Raw genomic sequence first — 19,395 nt, 5'->3', positions numbered from 1 at the left:
TTCTCTTTTCAAGCATGAACATGCCCAGTTCTTCCACTCCCTCAATCATTTTGGTTGCCCTCCTCTGTATCTTCTTGATATCCCCAATATGCTTTTGGTACTGTGGTGAGTATGGTCTCACCAATGATTTATACAATGGCAGGATTACCCCACTATTTTGGCTTGCTACTGATCTTTTGATATATCCCAACATCTGGTTTGTTTTACTCACTGCCACAGAGCACTGTTAGGAAATCTTCAAATTATTATCAACCCCCAGGTCATTTTCATTTTCCAAACATATTATTTTCCTTCCATTCAAATAATAGTCCCAGGATATTTTGTCCCCATGTGAAGTACTTTAAATTTCTCCACATGGAATTTCATCTGACACTGATCTGCCCAATTCCCAAGTATGTTCAAATCCTCCTGTAACCTATCTTATTCAGCTTTGCAATCTACCATCTTCATTAGCTTGGTGTCATCTGCAAACTTAGCCACTGTGCTTACGACTCCTAGTTCCAGATCATTTATAAAAATATTATACAAAAGAGGTGCCAACACAGACCCTTGTGGAACTCCACTGGTAACATTTTCCCAGTCTGATGACATTGCCTGGTACCACCACCCTCTGAGCTCTTCCAGTCAACCAGTATCCATTGTAATATACCTCTACTGATTCCCACTTTCTTTACTTTCAATACCAGCCTCTCAAGAGGAACTGTATCAAAGGCGTTACTCAAATCCAGATATGCAACATCCACAGCCTTACTCTTATCAAGCTCCTCCTCCACTGTTAAGCACTCTGAGACACTACCCTGTGTGGAGGGTGCTATATAAGTGCAAGTTGTTGTTGTTATTGTAAATTAGATTGGCAAGACCTCTCGTTCGTGAATCCATATTGGCTATCATTTATGATTTTATTTCTATCCAGATGCTCCATGATTTTTTCCTTAGCAAGAGTCTCCATAATTTTACCCACAATGGACATCAAACTTGCTGGTCTGTAGTTTCCTGGGTCACTTGTGTTACCTTTTTTAAAAATAGGAGTAACATCTGCCTTTCTCCAGTCCCCTGACACCTCTCCAGTATTCAATGATTTTTGAAACATTTGTGCCAGCGCTTCTGCGAGTTCCTCCCTAAGTTCCTTAAGCTTTGTTAATAACTTTCCTTCACTATCCCTACAAACTAGCACGTGTTTGAAAAGTTGGGTTTGCATAAAAGGTCCAGTGTCATGCATGTTCATGTTGTCAGCAAGAAGCAGAGAGTATCACTCTCTAGAATTGGATGCTACAAAAATTGTCTCTGAAGCTGCAAAGTGGAGGAGAACATAATGGCTCCCAGGGAGGGGAAAGCATTAACTAAAGTTAACACGGATGCGTATATGGATGTATATATCAAGTTCAGTGCTCTGTGTGACCTGCCCCCCCCCCCCTATTGCGACTGCTCAAGCAATTCTAGAAGTCATCTCTTTCCCGTCCAGCTAGTGTTTGGATAGCTGAACATAGGCAAAGAGTAGACCAGGTGCACTTAAGCACTAGGAATAAGTGTTGATTCCAAGGTCAAGCATTTGAGGGGGATGAGAAAAACCACCACAGAGTTATTGAACTAATGGTAACCTTAGATTTCAGTTCATTTATTGTTGGATTTAACATCTGAAGGTGAATAAAGGAAACCTTGTAGGAGTTATGATGTGTTAGCTACCCGTGAGAACAGTATACATTATATTGCTTCCTTCTTTACTCCACTTGTAGTTGCAAATGTATTAATAGCTTTCGCTCAAGTCAAAAAAGTTTATTTTTTGAATTAAACTTGCAGTTCAATTTCAATTTGCTAATTGTGCAATTAAGGGCACTTATAATACCCTCTGCACATGGGTGTTACAAGTGGTTAACCCAACCAGTTCATGTAGACAGTTAACTCAATTTGCAAATTAAACCTCAGACAGCATTGCTCATGTCAATGTGGGATTGGTCTGGAGTAGTTGGTGAGTCAGTTTCTACAGTATTTCTTAATGGGATTTCTTAATTAAGAAAACCATAATACTTATGGTTTCTATGGGATCTATAGTTATGAGGAGAGATTGGAGGATCTGGGCCTGTTTTCATAGGAGCAGAGGCTGATGATGTGTACAAAATCATGAGGGAGTTTGTCAGGGTAGAAAGAGAGAAGTTAAGTCCACTGATAGGGGAGCCAGTAACTCGGGGACCTCGGTATAAGATAGGCACAAGAAGAATGAAAGGAGAACTAAGGAGGAATTTTTTCACCAAGAGAGTGGTTGGGATGTGGACTGCCCTACCAAGTAAGCTGGTGGAGGCAGAGTCCATTATAGCTTTCAAGAGGGAGGTGGGCAGGCATTTGATGGAAAGGGACTTGAAGTGGTATGGGGATAAAGATGGGGCAGTGGGAATGAAGTGATATCCTTGCTCTGTGAGCTAGTGCAGGCTTGATGGGCTGGATGGCTGTAAATGGCCTCATTGTGCGTTATGTTTCTAAAGCTCAGATGAGTTGAAACATTGTGGATGTGTGGCTAGGTCTTGCTCCTCTGTGCCCCATTACACTGCAGCACTGAGCAGGCAACAGCACAGTGTCTGAGCAGCAAGCAGTATAATTGAACTGACTTCTTCCTGATGGGGAGGAAATAAACTGAGGAATTTTAACCCTTCAGAAAACAGTAAGTCAGCTTTTGTCCTCCGAGGTATCCTTTGTAACACTGGCAGGAAGTTTCACAGAAATATTAGGGGAGGACTATAGCTTTCTGAGCCCATGTGAAGAATGCACTTAAAAGCAACTGGTGATGAAAGGAGTCTAAGAACTTCTGAGAAAGAAGGATTTCAGGAGATGTCAGGACAAAATTGATCAAGATTAATCAAGCATCTTACAGTGGTTCGTTCACCTGTGGCACAAAAAAACTGTCCCATACTGTAGCAATAATTACTTTGGTGTCGAACATGCATTTGAATGTTAAAATGTCCAAGGGATCCAGATTGTACTCTAAACATTCTGTCTATTCAGGTGGATGGTAAATATCCTATGGCACTATTCGAAAAGAGAAGGGAGTTTTTCCTGGTGTCCTGACCAACATGCAAATAAAATTGGTTATTTACTTCAATGGCTGTTTGTGGGACATTGCTGTGCACGAATTGGCTGCTGCTTTTGCCTTGGAATACACAGTCAATATGTTATGATTGAAAAATTGTGTAAAATTCCTATATTCTGTCTGATTTGGGATGCTGGTCTTCTGCAGTTCTTCAACACACCAGCTTCTAAATTAAGAGTGAATTTAAGAATTTTGCACGATCTTACATTTGAAGGCAGAATGGTCTTATAGATCAAGGCTATCTGAAATATCAGGCCTGGGATGTGTTATTGAGTACTTTAAATGTTACCCAATGTGTGGAGATTGGCGACACAAGCGAGTCTACGTTTTGAGGTTGCAAAAGGAATTGTAAATAACAAATCTTGAGTATTTCACACCCGAGCCTGGAGACTGATCACAGTTCTGTGAAGTGTCAAAGCTGAATTCCAGAGGGTTCAGCCGTGCCACAGTGTGGATTCACTAGTTACAAATCCTTTAGTGTATCTCACAATTCAGTTGCAGTGATGTCTTTGTGTCACTGGCTGAACCACATGTAAATGTAACACATGGTCTGCAAGTCTGATTATTACAGTGACATCAGCTCCTTAATCTTCTATCTTCGGTGAAGCACTTTAAAAACTCAAAAAAATTTAATAGAAAATAAACAAAATTGTTTAATCCTGAATTTAACACACAGTGCAAACCTTGCATTTTAATTTTTTTAAAATCACATGTAAATCTGCAAAGCTGATTATTACAGTGACACCAGTTTTTAACAAACATTCTCTTTTGTTAAAGTAAGATTGGTTTGGGTAAATCCCTTTGAAATAGTCTTTATTCTTCAGCTCTCCTTTTTCTCCCTGCTTTGTCTACATCCATAAAACATTTATGTAGCCAGAAGTAAAGTAGCAAGCATAGATGTTAAAGATGCCAGGTAGATTTTTTTTCCCTACTCAGCTGTTCAAATCATTTATGATTATGATAATACTAATATTTGCATTTGAGATAGTGTTTATCAAATCAAAAAGTTTCAAATTGCATTTTACAGTGAGTTTAAGGTCTCTTCTCACCTAGTCTTACCTTCCAAAATAATTACCATAACATAAAACACTATTGTACCGTTTTTATACCTTCCATACCAGTTCTCTAGCTCCTACACTGTGCACTGCATGTTGCTTAAGAATGGGCTTCAGATAGGAGCTTATGTATCACATTTTACTGTAATTAACTCTGTGACCTGCTAAAGCAGGCCAGTTCAGATTAGTGACTGATATGGCCCATTGGCACAAACTACCAAGAATTCTTGTGAACACAGCGTGGAGAGATTAGAAAATGATAACTGTGGAAAAAAATCTAGCCCAAACAAGCGGGACCTGGATGAATAAGTCACTGCAGAGTACAGTATTATTCCTACATATACAATGCACCTTGACCAAAACATCCTTCAGCAACCACTCACATTTCCTACTCAAAGTGAGACCCTGAATAGCTAACAGACCATAGGACAACAATGAAGGGTGCAAAATCCTATCTGGATTCATATGATTTTTAAGAAAATCTGTACATCTTACTGGATTTTCAAAACTCTCGAGAACTTATAATCAGGAAGACAGTAGGTAATCACATTTTATTGAGTTTCGCAAATCAAATGAAGCAGTTGCTTGTCAGTGTCTTTCTCACTGATGTTCCGATGGGTCTGTTCAATAGGTGAAACAAAACCCATACAATAATACATTCTTAACAACTTACAGACTCCTTTCCCTTCTTGTGCCTTCTCGTTGCAGCAAAGATGTTCTTAATTTAAATGCAGATAAAGCTAAGGACACTTCTATCAGAACCATTGGCATGTGCATCGTTTGATTCCAGGTCCGTTGATGTTCGGACCGCCTACCTGTCAGACATCAAGGCCTGGATGAGCCCAAACATCCTTCAATTTATCATGGGCCAAACAGAAGTCATCCTCCTCGGCTCCTGCCAATGCCTCCTTGCTTCTGGCTCTGACTTTCTCGACTGTCCAGGTGTTTCTCTCAAACTGACTGAACCAGTGTACGACCTTGGTATTCAGCTTGATCCTCATTTCTATTTTCTTCCTCACAGCTGCTCCCTGACCAAGATCTCCTTTCTCCATCTGTGTTACGTTGCTTCCCTCTGTCTCTATCACAATCCAAAACTTTCATTCATATCTTTTAAAATTGAGCTCCAGGCTGCCTACATCCAAACTTTGCATGATTCCTGTCCTCGCCAGACTCTATAGTCTCCCAGCAGATTGACATCAAGATCTTTACCCTCACCTATCAATCTCCTCATAGACTTATACTCCCCTACCTCTGTTAATTTCCCCAACCTCACTCTTCTGCTCACTGCACCCTCACCCACTCATCAGCTCAGAAAACTCGAGCTTACTGCTTTTCCTCCGTGCGACCCATCCCCAACCCAACCATTGATGACCAAGCCTTCAGCCATTATGTCTCAGTCTCTGGATCTCCCTCCTCGACTCTTCCATTTCACCCGTTATCTATTCAGAACCCAATTAAGAACCTATCTTTTCAAACGTGACTATGGTCACTTCCCTCAACCCACTTTCCTTGTTCAGTATCAGGGTACTGTCTGTGTAAAGTCCTCAAAGATATTACTTGACATGAAGAGCACTATAGAAGTTAAGTTGTTGTTATTGTTGAAAACCAAAGAGACTTTAAACTTCTAGGAGAAGTGAAATCTAATACTCTGGAATGTGTTATATGTCTCCTGAAAGGCTACTTCAAAAGTCAGTAAAACGTGTGGCAAATGAAGGGTTGACCTTTTATTATGTTGCAACTAAATGACAGTGTTTGTCAGGGCCACTGAAAGTAAATGTGATAGGGATGTTACTGAAAGCACAATTTAACAAATTATAGACAGTATGAGACTGGCTATCTGAAGAGCTGAGTCCCAACCTGACTGCATTAATCGTGTCTGGCATTGATTTATTGCTTAAAGTTAACGACATATTTTAACCACATTTTCAGAATATGGCTTACACCAAATAAAATACACAAAGTCAGGCAAGCATTACGTTTTCTACATATTTCATTTTACCCTCTGGATCAAACTAACTCAACATTTATTATTGAATGGTGATTTCCATCCAGTCACCTTTCACATCAGGAGGATGTCCAAAGCTCTTCACAGGATATACTGTAAAATGCAGTGACTTTGTGTTTTGTGGGAAAATGCAACAATCAATTTGCTTCCAGCAATGATCCAAAGCAGCCGTGAAGTGAGTGACCAATTTTTATTTGGGGAAATATTGGCCAGGATACTCCCTTCTCTTTTGTCATCCATGTGGACAGGCAGACAGGGCATTGATTTAATGTCTCATCCAAAAGACAGCATTTCAACCTAATAAAGGATGATTGCAACCAGGAAGCTGGCTTCATTTAATACTCTTATTTCAGTATGCCAGTTAGTTGCAATCATGCATTCATCACAGTTGACTTGTTGCAATATTACTCCCCTCTGGAAGTCTGCTGCATTGTTGAAGATGCCTTCATTCGGATGAGATGTTGAACTGAGTTCCCATCTGTCTGTTTAGGTGAATGTTACAGATTCCATGGCATCGTTGGAAAAGAGAAGGGAGTTTCTCCTGGTATCTTGGCCAAGAACTTCCTAAATAAAATTGGTCATGCATTTCATGCCTGTTTATGAGACATTGCTGTCCACAAACTGGCTTCCGTGTTTACCTCCAACATGTACAGTCACTACACTTTAGAGTATATCCTGTGAAGTGTTATGAGATGTCCTCCTGACGTGGAAGACCCTATATTAAATACGATTATTATTATTCAGTAGGTTGATCTATGGACCTGCTGGCTTTTATTGGGGCTCTTGCTTCCTGGTGTAATGGTAAAAGTGCCAGCAGTGATGGGAGATGGTGGGGTGAATGTTCTGGAGGAATGCGATTAGATGGGCCAAAAGGCCTTCATCATCCAGACCAATCTTGTGATCTTGTGACCTCGTAGTGAGGATAACTCGAGCCTGAAATTCTACCTCTGAAGGACTTTGTTTTCAAAATTAAACTGTGAAGAATTGTGGAACATTCTTAAATTCAGTCTTGATTTGGAAGCTGAATTAACACAGTTCTTTAAAAAAAAGTTTTTCAAATTGAGTCAGAATTTTCCACAGTTTGGGGTGACTTTTTTGAAGACAAAATTGCCTAGCAGCAAACAACAAGGTGAAACTTCAGAGCTTTTGTGTTTGCATTATTATACTGAGAACACAAGAGGGCAGCAGATATGTTCTGTATAACAGCACAGTTAAACACTTGAGTACACTGACTTTGGGGGAGAGGGGCGGAAGAAGGAGGCAGAGGGCAAGTAGGGGCGAGGATTGAGAGCATGTTTAGTTTTACTAGACAGGATACTGCACAGCAATAGAGGGAAGGTGTCGCAAATTAATTCACTTTATCACAAGAATATTTAGCCCAGAAGCAACAATTTGCTTGTGTTTTGATTATGCTTTCGGTCATCCTCCCACCTTCTCTACCCTCCATCCCTCTTGATTCCAACTCCCAGCTCGAGTACACACCCTTAAATGTCCAGCGCCTTGGGACGTCTTTCCGGTGTGAAAGGCGCTATACGAATGTAATTGTTACTGTTGACACACACTCACATACAAAGTGAAGATACAAAAGAAAGCTGGTTGAATCTTGAGCGTTGCAGCTAATACAATTTGAATTTGGCAATTTGAATAGTTTCAAAATGAATGATTGCGATCAAATTTTAAAATAAACTTGCATTTGATACAGCGCATCTCAAAGCGCTTCACTAGATTTACTCCAAAGTGACTGTATTTTGCATTTGTCTTTACTCAATGTGAAAATGAGAAGCAAGTACATCCTTGTAACTTGGATTTAATTGCACAGATATCATGATTTTCATATATCCTCCAAGTCACAATCTCAAGTGGTGCCTCATTCCAGGATCAATCTCTGGTGGTCATAGCCAAACAAGCAGTGGGAAGCCTGCCAGTGCTCTCAATGGCAAGCTGTGCGGTTTTAGCTGGTTCAATTCCACCAGTACCCCAATGTACACTCTAGGCTCTCTGTGACTCATCTCTTGCCACCCTGCATCTGATCACTTCAGGGTAAGCAGGGTGTGTCTCTTTGGGGAGAGAGTGCATTCCATATTGGACAAATGGATTTCATCCACATGCAGAACTGTTAGTTGGTTTGGACACTCTTAACAATAGTGATGGTTTTCTGTGCATATCAGACACCCGACTGACCAAAATAAAACTTCAGGAATTCTCCAATATTAGCTGAGTACGCAGTCCTCCAGGTCACTGCTGATGATAGAGTTAGCAGTACCTAGAGGTGCAGACTGCTGACTGGGGCCAGGGATTCTTCCCAATCGGCTCCTGTTAACCCTATGAGTCAAAGCCCAAAAGAGTATGGTGGCCCTCATCAACAAACAGCGGGATGTTTGCCAGACAGCGCTTTCAATGACAAGCTATGAGGTTTTAGCTGGTTAGACTCCAGCAGGACACCAATGCACACTCTGACAGTCCCTAAACATTGATTCTCACCCACTTGCATCTAATACTTTACTATGTGTGCAAGATGTGTCCCTCCAAGGAGAGAGTACACATTCCATCCCAGACGCAGGGAAATTCCTATGCATAGGTAGCATGTATCAAGAAATGGCTTCAGTCCATTGTGGCATTGGGCAGCCGGAGAGTGGGGGCAGCTCTATGTGGAGTTACATTCACATTGGTTTAATGGAATACCAGTCTAGGACAACCATTGACAAGGCTGCAGTGGGTGGGGGGAGGGGGAGACCTGCCTCCAGCACACCTAGAAACCACTCGATGTGGTAATTATCATAAATTCCATTACAGTTTTAGCATTCCCTACCTCTGCAATCTCATCTAGCCCTGTGCCTTATGCTCCTGTGACTCTGGTCCACTGCTCATTCATCACTTTCTTGATCCCACCATCGAAGACCAAGTGTTCAGCCACTTTACCCCCACTCTCTGAACTATTGCTCCAAATCCCTTCATCTTGCTCTTTCTCTCTTCTTTCAAAAACCCTCTGAAAAACTCCCACTTAAAACCTCTTTGACCTATAATTTTGGTCAGTATCCTTAAATTCTCTTTCCTGTCCTCCCTGCTTGGTGCTCTCTGTCGTATGTATGAAGGACCTTTGAGATTGTATCCTATATGAAAGTTACTATGTATAGGTGCAAGTGGTTGTTGTTGTTGTAAGTTCTTTCGAAGTGTTAGTTAGCAGAATAGATATGAATGAATCCATCCGACGTTGGGGTTTTCTTCCTATAGTCTTTATCATATCAGAACTCTTCTACTAACTGTGCTGATTCAGTAACACATACCTGCACTGATTACAATTCTGCCTGTTTCCTACCTTTAGCTTCAGGACAAAAGAAGGACTGAATACCAGTTCCAGCATTTTTCTGAGGTCTGTTGTTAAAGCCGAGCCCCAATGTATCAAGGAGATAAAAGTGTAGGAGCGGAGGGGAACTGAATGGATCTGCACATTATCAGCAGAGTGTCTGACAAAGCAATCATTGGAGGCGGTTGATCAGTGAGTCTCGGCTCAGGCTGCATTTCAGTGAAATGATAGATTAGAAGCAGCTTTGACAGATTGCTTCATGCCCGTGCTATTTGATCTGACTGGAACTGTATCCAATGAATGTCTCGGCATTTTATGAATGCTTTTAATTCACCTGTCATTTGTATGCAGACAGGGTGCCATAAATATAATAGACAATCTAACTTATAGCCATAAGTTAGTTTTGCTGGGATTGGGAGAAACTCCTTTAGACATTGTCCATTACTCCAGCATTAAGTGGACAGTTTTCATGCACATCTTTTATCAGACCAGCAGCAGAGGTTTTAGCTGGTTAGACTCCAACAGTACCCCAATGCACACTCTGGGGTCCCCAACCTTTGGCGCTTACCAACTTGCCCCTGATACTCTCTGGAATTAAATAAGTTGGATACGTCCCTCCAGGGAGAGAGTGTGCATTCCATTCCAGTAAATATCTCTGGAATTTCCATGTCTAGGTGGGATACATGGAATTCTCAGTTTGGTTTGGATACTCTTAACCATTGTGATGAGTTTCCACATGCATCAGATATCCGACTGACCAAGCAAAAGATCAGCAGGAGTTCTTACAGATGGATTTTTGTATGGCTGAGAAATCTGGTAATGTGAATGACACCCTTTAAACAAGAATTACAACTTGGAAGTTGCATCTTGTTACTGCTTTGCCCTTGCAAAGCTATGTATGCCATGGATTAACAAGCACCCCTACCCATTATTATGTATGCTAGATTCTCAGGTGGTTTTATGCCAAACCAGCAAATCCCTTCACATAGAGTGCTTACCACTGAGATCCCAAAATACTCATGGAACAGGCCTTCAGTCTTAAAAATTAAAATTAATTTGTGCAGAATATTGGAAAGTTTGTGAATTTTATTTTAATTTAGAAGCTAATTTTCCGCAACTTCAAAATAAAAAGAAGAACAAATTGAAGTGTAAAGGATTTCTTACAGGTGCTACTATTTAATCTGGATTCATGATAATTGAGCTTTGCTGTAAAAATCAGAACTATAGAAAACCGGCTTCTAAGTTAAGACTGAATTTAAGAATTCTCCAAGAAGTTCTGTAGTTTGTATTATATGTATCTGTCTATTTAGTGCAAGTGATGTCTTCAATACACACAATAATTCTTGTACAAAACCCCTCACTTTCATTTTACATAAATTGTAGACGTTTGCTGTTGCATTCTGTTTCATGTACCTTTCTTCCATTCCATAATTTAATAAATAATAATCCTTACATTTGATACTGTGCCTTTCACGTTGGGAAGACTTCACAAAGCAATTCATAAGATATATTGTAAAATGGATTGACTGTGTATTGCATAAGTGAATACGATGGCCAATTTTATAACTTGCACCCTTTGCAACCTTATGTGTGATCAGGATGAAAATTGCAGATAAATGGGGATTGTGTCCCTGCACTCCTAACAGAGACGCACTCTGGATTTCATTTAAAATATTTTATTGAAGCACTTAAACCTTGTCATAGGCCATCAAATTCAATTTAATGAATTACCTGATGTCATTTGCGGTGAAATATCTTCTGTTCTAAAGCTAATCTTTTTTTCTAGGGGCACCTTTTGAAATTATATGGCAGGAGCAGATGTGTGACAAGAGATTAGACACAAGAATATTGTCTTCAGATGTTTTACTGAAGGAATGCTGAAAGCTTATCAGAAGCCAGTTTTAGTGTTTGCGCTTTTCAACAAGTGATTTGTAAATTCATGGAGTAGGAGATGTATACGCCTGGTTTGTCTCCTGTAATTACATTCAGCAACCTTACTTAAGTATCTTAGTACAGTTTGACATTCCATTGCCATACTATGGGAGGGAGGAGGCACTGCATTGTCAGAGGTGCTGTTTTTCAGATGAGCTATTGAAACAAGGTTCGATTTATCTGTTCAGGTGGACGGTAAAGAATCTAGACACTATTTGAAAAGAGAAGTCAGTTTCTCCTAGTGTGCAGGCCAATAATCCTCTGGATAATTTGGTGATTCATCTCTTTGCTCTTTGAGGAACGTTGATGGCATAAGTGGCCCCCCAAAAACATTCAGTACATTTGAAAATAATGATTTGTGAAACGTGTGCTTTGAGAGACATGATAAGCCACTTTAAAATGCAAAGTGACTTTTTATTTTAATGGTGATGCAGATTATTTTCACAAAATCACCATCAAATTAAGAATGAATTTAAGAATTGTCTAAAAATTTGCAGGTTCTGCTGCATTCACCTACAAATACACAGTCAACTACGCTTAACAGTAAAACCCTATGAAGCGCTTTGAGACATTTCAACGATGTAATAATGCACTATATGAACTGCAAGGATTATTATTGTTTTGGAACGTCAAGCTAGATGAAGAGTTGGAAGTCCTGACAAGAGGCTTGAACTCACAATCTTCTGACTCAGATATGAGAGTGTTACCAGCTGAGCCAGGCTGACACATGAATGTATGATGTTCTACTTTGAAATTTGGAAGCATTTCATGGACATTTGAAGGTTCGTTCAGCCCTCAGAAGCTTTCTCACGTTACCTGAATTGGTTTCAGTTGTTGATTTCTACAGTATGTGCTTTGTGCTGAAGCTAATAGTGATCAGTCTCCTAGAAATGGGGGAAATTCTCAATCAAAACCCATGCCCTTCTTTTCCCCCCAAGTAATTCTACAAATCTTTGCTTTAAAATTGATAGACTTAATTTAGTCACATTAAGGCATGTTCTGAGCTGAAACATGGGAAAGTCAGATTGCAGTCACCAAACTTGACCTAAGGGATAGGATTGCTCTCAATACTTTGCTGCAACATTTGTCTCTGAACTTCAAATCAACCTGAAGTCCTTTTCTTGAAACAATAACAACAAGTTGCATTTATATAGCATTTATATAGTGTGGCAACGTCTTGGAGCGCTTACATCATTGTAAAGTGAAAGCTCTGAAATACTCCTTTTGCCATCATGTAGAGGAGTCAGAAACAGCCATTGAATAATATGCCTACAAAGTACACAACCATTACACTTTACACTAAATACTATGAAGCGCTTTGAGACCTCCTCTTGATGTGAAAGGAGCTGTATCAAATACAAGGATTATTATTAATTCCCTAAAGCAGCTGCACGTGGTTTGAGTGGCCTCTCAAAGCATCTTTGTTTCAAGGTGTGTCTTCCATCCGTCATTGTAAAGCACAGTTCGGTAACCGCTTTAACAATGGGATCTGATGGTTTTGCTTCAGCAACCGGGGCTGGTACTGAACTCAAATGTGGGGACCAAGGGGGAAGCCAAGACTGAAATAGACTAGGTAGTAGAGGATTAAAAGAATTCCTTTATCTAATCTTGTGACCTAACCTTTAGTACAATTACTGCCAGAGGCTGTGATGTGAATATGCTGTGAGCGTCAGCCATTCTCTTTCAAACTAATCCATGTTTCTCCTATTGCACTGCGCTTTAACAATTAATCTGGCGTGAAAAAGACCGATTGCTTCATTAGTGCTAATGGTAGTTTAGATGGACAGCATGGGATTTTCAGCTATAAAGTATAAATGAATGAGTGAGTGTAATTGGAGGGTAGGACAGACAGAGCTTGGAGTCGCTGACAGATGATCCGCAGCCTCCAGCTGGACAAAGGTATTGCTCTGACTTGACTTCAGAGATATGCCTCTAGCAGGAAGAGCATTACATCTATTAGCTCCTGGATTTAATAGATGGCTCCTAGGTTTTCCCACAGGGAAGACCTGCTCTGAAGTTGCCAAGTCCTTGGCAGGTCACAAAACCAGAGAGTTCCAGGACAACTTTTTTCCATCATCTGTGGGTAAAACACGTGTTGTGGTGCACACATACTCATGAGCTGGGTCGCAGAGCTTCAAAGCAATTATATTTTATTACATTTTAACTTTTGTTTCTTCAAAGACATACCTCCTCTTATCAGTCCCATAAATGTGTTTTTACACATCTGTGTGTCTCTTTATATTGTAGTTTGTCCTTTTTATATGAGCAACACAATAGAAATATTCATTATTTTACGGGCTGAGAAATGTTTTCTTAGAAATATATCTATTAAGTGAGGAGTATTTTGTCTTTGTTACTTTTATCAAAATTAATTGTCTCCCAGCATAGGAAACTTGTGGAATTCCGTCCTATTGAAATAATAATAATGATAACCCTTGCATTTGATACCTCAACTTATATCATTGAGCCACTCAAAGCAGTTCACAGGATATACTGTAAAGTCGTGTCATCGTGTGTCTTTTTTGGGCGATCATGGATGCCCCTTTTGCGCACAGCAATGTCCTACAATGTGTGTGACTATACGAGTTCCAAGTGCCAACAAAGGGCTTCAACGCACAGCCTTTTGACTCAGAGACGAGATAAAGAATGCATTGCACTCCCATTATATTATACACCTCAGTGAACCATGGCATCACAGGGGCCAGTGGAATACTGACTATTTATGAGGATGATTCGGGTCGGATTGTCCGGCTTCCTGCACTTGGTGTGCAGGTGCAGTGACCCTGACAAATCCCTGGGTATTGAGCATGAATGGCTGGGATGTAACCCATCCCATTATATCACAGTCTCGTTTATTAAGAAGCCCTCGATCCAACTACCCAAGTTGTAATAGGCTTGGACCATACAAACTCTTTACCATCTGTTGAAATGATCTTCCAAGTGTTGGTTGATTCTGCTCAAGGTTACGGTTTCCATGAAAGTACAGAACAACTGAAGAATCAATTAGAAGCTGTCACTTTGTCTTGTAATATCGTGCAATCCCGTGTCTCAGTGAAAAATATGATACTCAAATCTACTTCACAGATGCAGATGTTTGCAATTTCTGGGTGAAACTGTGTCACATTTCCTTGGCTTGGTGAAAGAAATTGAATGTGTTTTGTGTGTTTTGTCTATGTCTTCCGCAGATATGTTAGGCATGCAGCCCTCCTGATCAGAGTATTCAAAGAGAGGTTTTTTTTAAATTTAATGTTAGTGTTGTTCAGGTACAGTGAATCACTTAACTTGACAATCGATTCCCGATATTGTGCAAACTTGCCAGGGTTTGTTGCAAAGAGCAGTCTGCGAGAATCATCATGCATCCTTGTAATAAACAAAATAACCATAGCTCGAGAAAAGTTTGGAACATGACTTTTACTCTCAGCACACTCTACAAGATGAATAGGATTAGTACACAGGGCTCCAGAATCGTTTTGAGGACAACCGGGATATGTGCAGAGGTGAATAATAAGTGGTTTACATAAGTTGTTCTGATGAATTCCAGCTCCCAATTGAGAAATAAAGGTTAGATTTGAAAGTGACTTGAGAATTATTTTGAGCTCTTTCTGGCAACCAGAATATTTGCTGTTCTTGCAAATTGCCAAACCAAAATAATGGGGCATCAGCACACAGAGTAGCAGCCTTTATCTTATCTTACTGGCAAAGGCTAGATTTTCACTGATAGATTTAAAAACGTGTTTCATTTACATGTATAGTTCTAAAGTTGAGCTTTGTATTTGTGAAGCAGATTGTAGAACAGGCCAGAACATTAGAAGGCAAAGTTTGGGAAATGAAGCTGATGCTTTATTTTCGTATCACTGACTGTGTTCTGGTGAGTCCTTGCACTTCTGGAAAAGGGTCCCTTGCAGAACTGATATGTGTATTAGACCCTATTCACTGAGTAAGCAAATGAGTAAGCACTTATAAGGGTAAATGGAATTAGGTTAGAAGATCAGCCATGATCTTATTAAATGGCGGAGCAGGCTCGAGGGGCCGAATGGCCTATTCCTGCTCCTATTTCGTATGTTCTTATTATGTTCTTATGTGACATTCAGAGAAAGTGCGCAGGATGTGTGACTAGACTGAAGGTCAGCTTCTGAACAATGGTATAATTGTGTTGTTAATTAATGGAGAAATATAGAACAACAATATGAATTTATATAGTGCCCTATTTTATGTAACTAGCATGCCAGAATGCTTTACAGGGATGGGGTTAGAAAGGACATTGAGCAAGGCAGAGGGTGGGAGGAGGGGGGCAGAACCAAAACTCTACATTGTTTTGCAGCAAATCTGTAAGTTCAGTCTTAAGTTGAAACCCAGTTTCCGTAGCCCTTGAAAGGAACTGGCTTCCAATTTTTGATGGAATTTAAGACTTTTCTACAATTCAACGCAACTTCAAATTTTAAGACAAACACTCTTGCAGGCTAAGACGAGGTGGAATTTCGGAATAATCAAGCGAGATGTGAGAAAGATGTTGTTAGATTTGGCTTAACAGGAACATTTTTTTATACTTTAGACATTGGGTCAGCATCCCAACTCAGCCACACCACGGTTCAGAATAAAACTCCCTTTACTGCGCCTAGTGGCAATGGAGGGGATATGGTAGATATCTGATTTAGTGAAATTTGTGCCAAATAGTGGACCCTTTTATGCTGCGGACTTGCAGTCACCGGAAACTGCTTTTCAGGACTGGATATAACCCCAGGTCTCAGAGGGATAGTGAATTAATTCAATTGCCACCAAACCTCCTACGATAGGGTTTCCTTGCAGGCTACAGCATTCTTACAATTACTTTGGGATGGGTTAGCAGGTCTATTCCAGTCCTGTGCATTCCTATGTTCCTGATAATGAGTGTGTGTTATATAAAGAATAATGCAGAACTGAGTGAATTACAAATCTGCTGGCTAATTGCGGGTTTCAGGTGACATTAGGAATGATAAGAGAGTTGAATGTAACATCATCTGAAACTCAAAGGGTGAATTTCATTACTCACATCTGCTATATTTCACTTGTTTGTGGGCCTGCGCTGTAATTTTTCAGTGACTGCTGATGCTTCTATGGTGTGGTTGCTGCATAATTATTCTGCCAAGAGGATGGCAGTGGGTCAGAAGTTGTTCTCCGCATATTGACTGTTGGTTTATCATTGTCAATTTGTGTGCCTCAGGATGAAAGCTGTTGTGCCTCACTCCCCAACAAACCACACATTCCTAAGAATTGCTTAATGATAGCCTTCCCATTTTTAGTTAATCTCTGGGGTTGCAGTGTGGTAACCCCAGTCAAATAGTTTAATGCTTTCCTGGTGCTATAATCTGCAGTGTCTTGCGAGATTCCAAGACCTTTAAAATCAGGCTCCAAATGTCTGAGTATACTATCCAGTGGTCATGAATAGGGATGATCAAAAGATTCTGAAGTGGCAGGTCTTTTTAAGGGACCATTAATGTTAAGTTCAAAGCAATAAATGGTACAGTGCATATATTTAACACATGTTTGCTCAGGAGTGGGATATTTTCTTCAAATTTTTCTCCAGTGATCTTTTAATTATTAGATTCATCAATGACTAGCGGAAAGAACCCAATGTGACCTATAAGTCGAAATCACTGCTTGATTTTTTTCTTTCTTTAATTTCATTGCAAGCAAGTTCTGTTCCTTCTGGCTGGATACAAAACCTCTTGATGATATGAACCTGCTGAGAATGGATTCAATGGTGATTGATGTCAGAAAGGTGACCTTTTTAAGGACTGAAGTTCAAGAACATGAGGCTACAAAGCCTTGGTCCATCTGTTTATATCAAGGGAGAAACTTGTGACGTTTCTTCTCTGAAGACTCTACCACAGAAACAAAACACTTTCAATTAATTCCCTTTAAAGGAATGTATCTAATTTAAACCTCAGTTGGAATCTTCTACACAGGCAGGGTCCTGAAATTTGTGACTTTAGCTATGACCTTGGCATTGCTAACATTACCAGGGGATGTTCATTTTAAGGCTGGGATGAATCTGCATTCTTACTACCTATCTGTGTGAATATCTATATCTGTGTATGTGTAAATATAGGTCTATATGTTTCCCACAAAATATACGGTCAATTCATTTTACAGTGTATTCTGTGGCACGCTTTGCACATCCTGAAGACGTGATAAGTTGCTATATTAAATGCAAAGATTATTATTATGTATATGTGTGTATATTTGTATGTGTGTGTATGTCAAGGTGTGTTTGTATTTGCCTGTGCGTGTGTCTGTGTGTGTATGTGTATATGTATATCAGCGCCTTGGGATGTCCTTCTGACGTGAAGGGCGCTATACAAATGTAATCTTGTTGTTGTTGTATATGCCTGTGTGTATATATCTGTGTATGTATAACAGAGGATATCCACATATGTGAGTGTGTGTATGAATATATTGTGTGCATCTGTGTTTGCCTATATGTATTGTGTGTTTGGGTGTGTATGTGTGTGCATGTCTGTCTTTTGGTGTATGTGGAACACCAAACTGTTGATTTCACAGGATTCCTGCAGCTAAGTAGTGAAATTAAAAGCTATATTTTCCTGTTGGAGCCATTTCTATCATGAGCAACATTGCATGATTTTTGATCATACTGAGTAGGAAATGCAAGAAAGTGTGTAGTATGTATGTGTGTGGAGCACCTTTCACACCAGGAGGACATCTCAAAGCACTTCATAGGATATATTATAAACTGTGGTGACAGTATTTTATAGGTTGAGGAGGGCATATAAGCAAATATTATAAATAGCGGTATTTTTGCTGTGAAGTGTAGTGTCTGTGTATTTTTGTATGTGAATTGCAGGCGTGAATATGTTCACAGCAATGTCCCAGAAATGCCACAAAGTGAGTGACCAATTTTATCTGGGGCATTGTTGGCCAGGACACCGGCAGGAGCTCACTTCTCTTTTCGAATAGTGCCATAGGATATTTAGTGCCCTCAGACAGGACCTTGATTTAATGTTTCATCTGAAGTACAGCACCTCCAAAAGTTCAGCACAGATTCAGCACTGGACTGGAATGTCATCATAGACTTGTGAGTTCAAAGTCTCGGTCCACAATTTTCGTGTGATAAAATGTAACAATTATAAGTGTAACATGAAGCCTTTATTACTTGCTTCAGTGTTACATTCTCTCCTTTGAGTGCACCCTCCTTAATCCATAGAGAGCAAAGTGAATGTAGATGTTGGCCAATCTATTCCCCCTTTTACCATTAAAAACTAACGACAAAGATCTGTGACAGTCAGCGATATAGAGGAGAATTTTACATTTTAAAGTTAATGGATTTAAACTTTTCAATTCATGAAGTGAGAAAATCAGTTTTTCTTTAAAAAAATATGGAATATGTCATTATCCTCAATTCCCCCTTCAGCAATTGACCTACAAAAACACACAGTCACCACAGATTAGAGCACTTTGAGGTATGCCCCTGATGTGAAAGGCGCCATATCAAATGGAAGGACTATTGCACAGTGTTGTTTTTACACATATTCAGCGCGTCATGTTACCAAAGAGGACCGTCTCGTGGATTAATTTTCTTTTCACTCTTTATGTTTTCAGCGAGCTCTGCCAAGGAAAATGGAGACAACATGATTGACTGGAACCTTCAAGAAAACATTTTCTCTTCGCTCCCTCAGGACGCTAACTTCTCTGACATTGACTTCGATGACTGCAGCTCTGTGTGACCGACCCTATGCGATTCTGCTCAGGATGCTCCTCCGAGAGGGTGAGTTCTTGGTTCTGTCTATAAAATAACATTAATAATAATAATACGGGTATGCTGTTTCACTAGTGTTTCTCCCTCTTACCCCCATGTCAGGATTAAAGCAGCTTCACTTTTCAGTTCTGATCAAAATGTTTCCACTTGCAGCAAACTGTTCCTGGGACAGAATATAGAGTATGTAAAAATGATACTACAGATAGAGAACACCCTGTGCGATTCACTACTGAAATAAAAGTGGGCTAGCCATGAAGTACTGTGACT

The 19,395-nt window shown here is 40.0% G+C and overlaps 1 protein-coding gene across 1 annotated transcript in view; it reads left to right on the top strand.

The window, feature by feature from the left end:
- LOC103182247 (putative cell-type specific agglutination protein pfl7) overlaps positions 1-19,395 on the top strand; it is a 97,210-nt gene that overhangs the window by 35,741 nt on the left and 42,074 nt on the right. The window contains exon 6 of the mRNA XM_007899176.2: positions 18,972-19,137. Coding sequence (XP_007897367.1) covers positions 18,972-19,096 — 125 coding nt within the window. The 3' untranslated portion in view covers positions 19,097-19,137. The remainder of the gene's footprint in view (positions 1-18,971; positions 19,138-19,395) is intronic.

Source organism: Callorhinchus milii, unplaced genomic scaffold, assembly GCF_018977255.1.
Source record: "Callorhinchus milii isolate IMCB2004 unplaced genomic scaffold, IMCB_Cmil_1.0 Scaffold1, whole genome shotgun sequence".
Classification (NCBI taxonomy): Eukaryota; Metazoa; Chordata; class Chondrichthyes; order Chimaeriformes; family Callorhinchidae; genus Callorhinchus; species Callorhinchus milii.
Note: the sequence above shows the minus strand (reverse complement) of the source record. Positions and strands in the feature narration are given on the sequence as shown.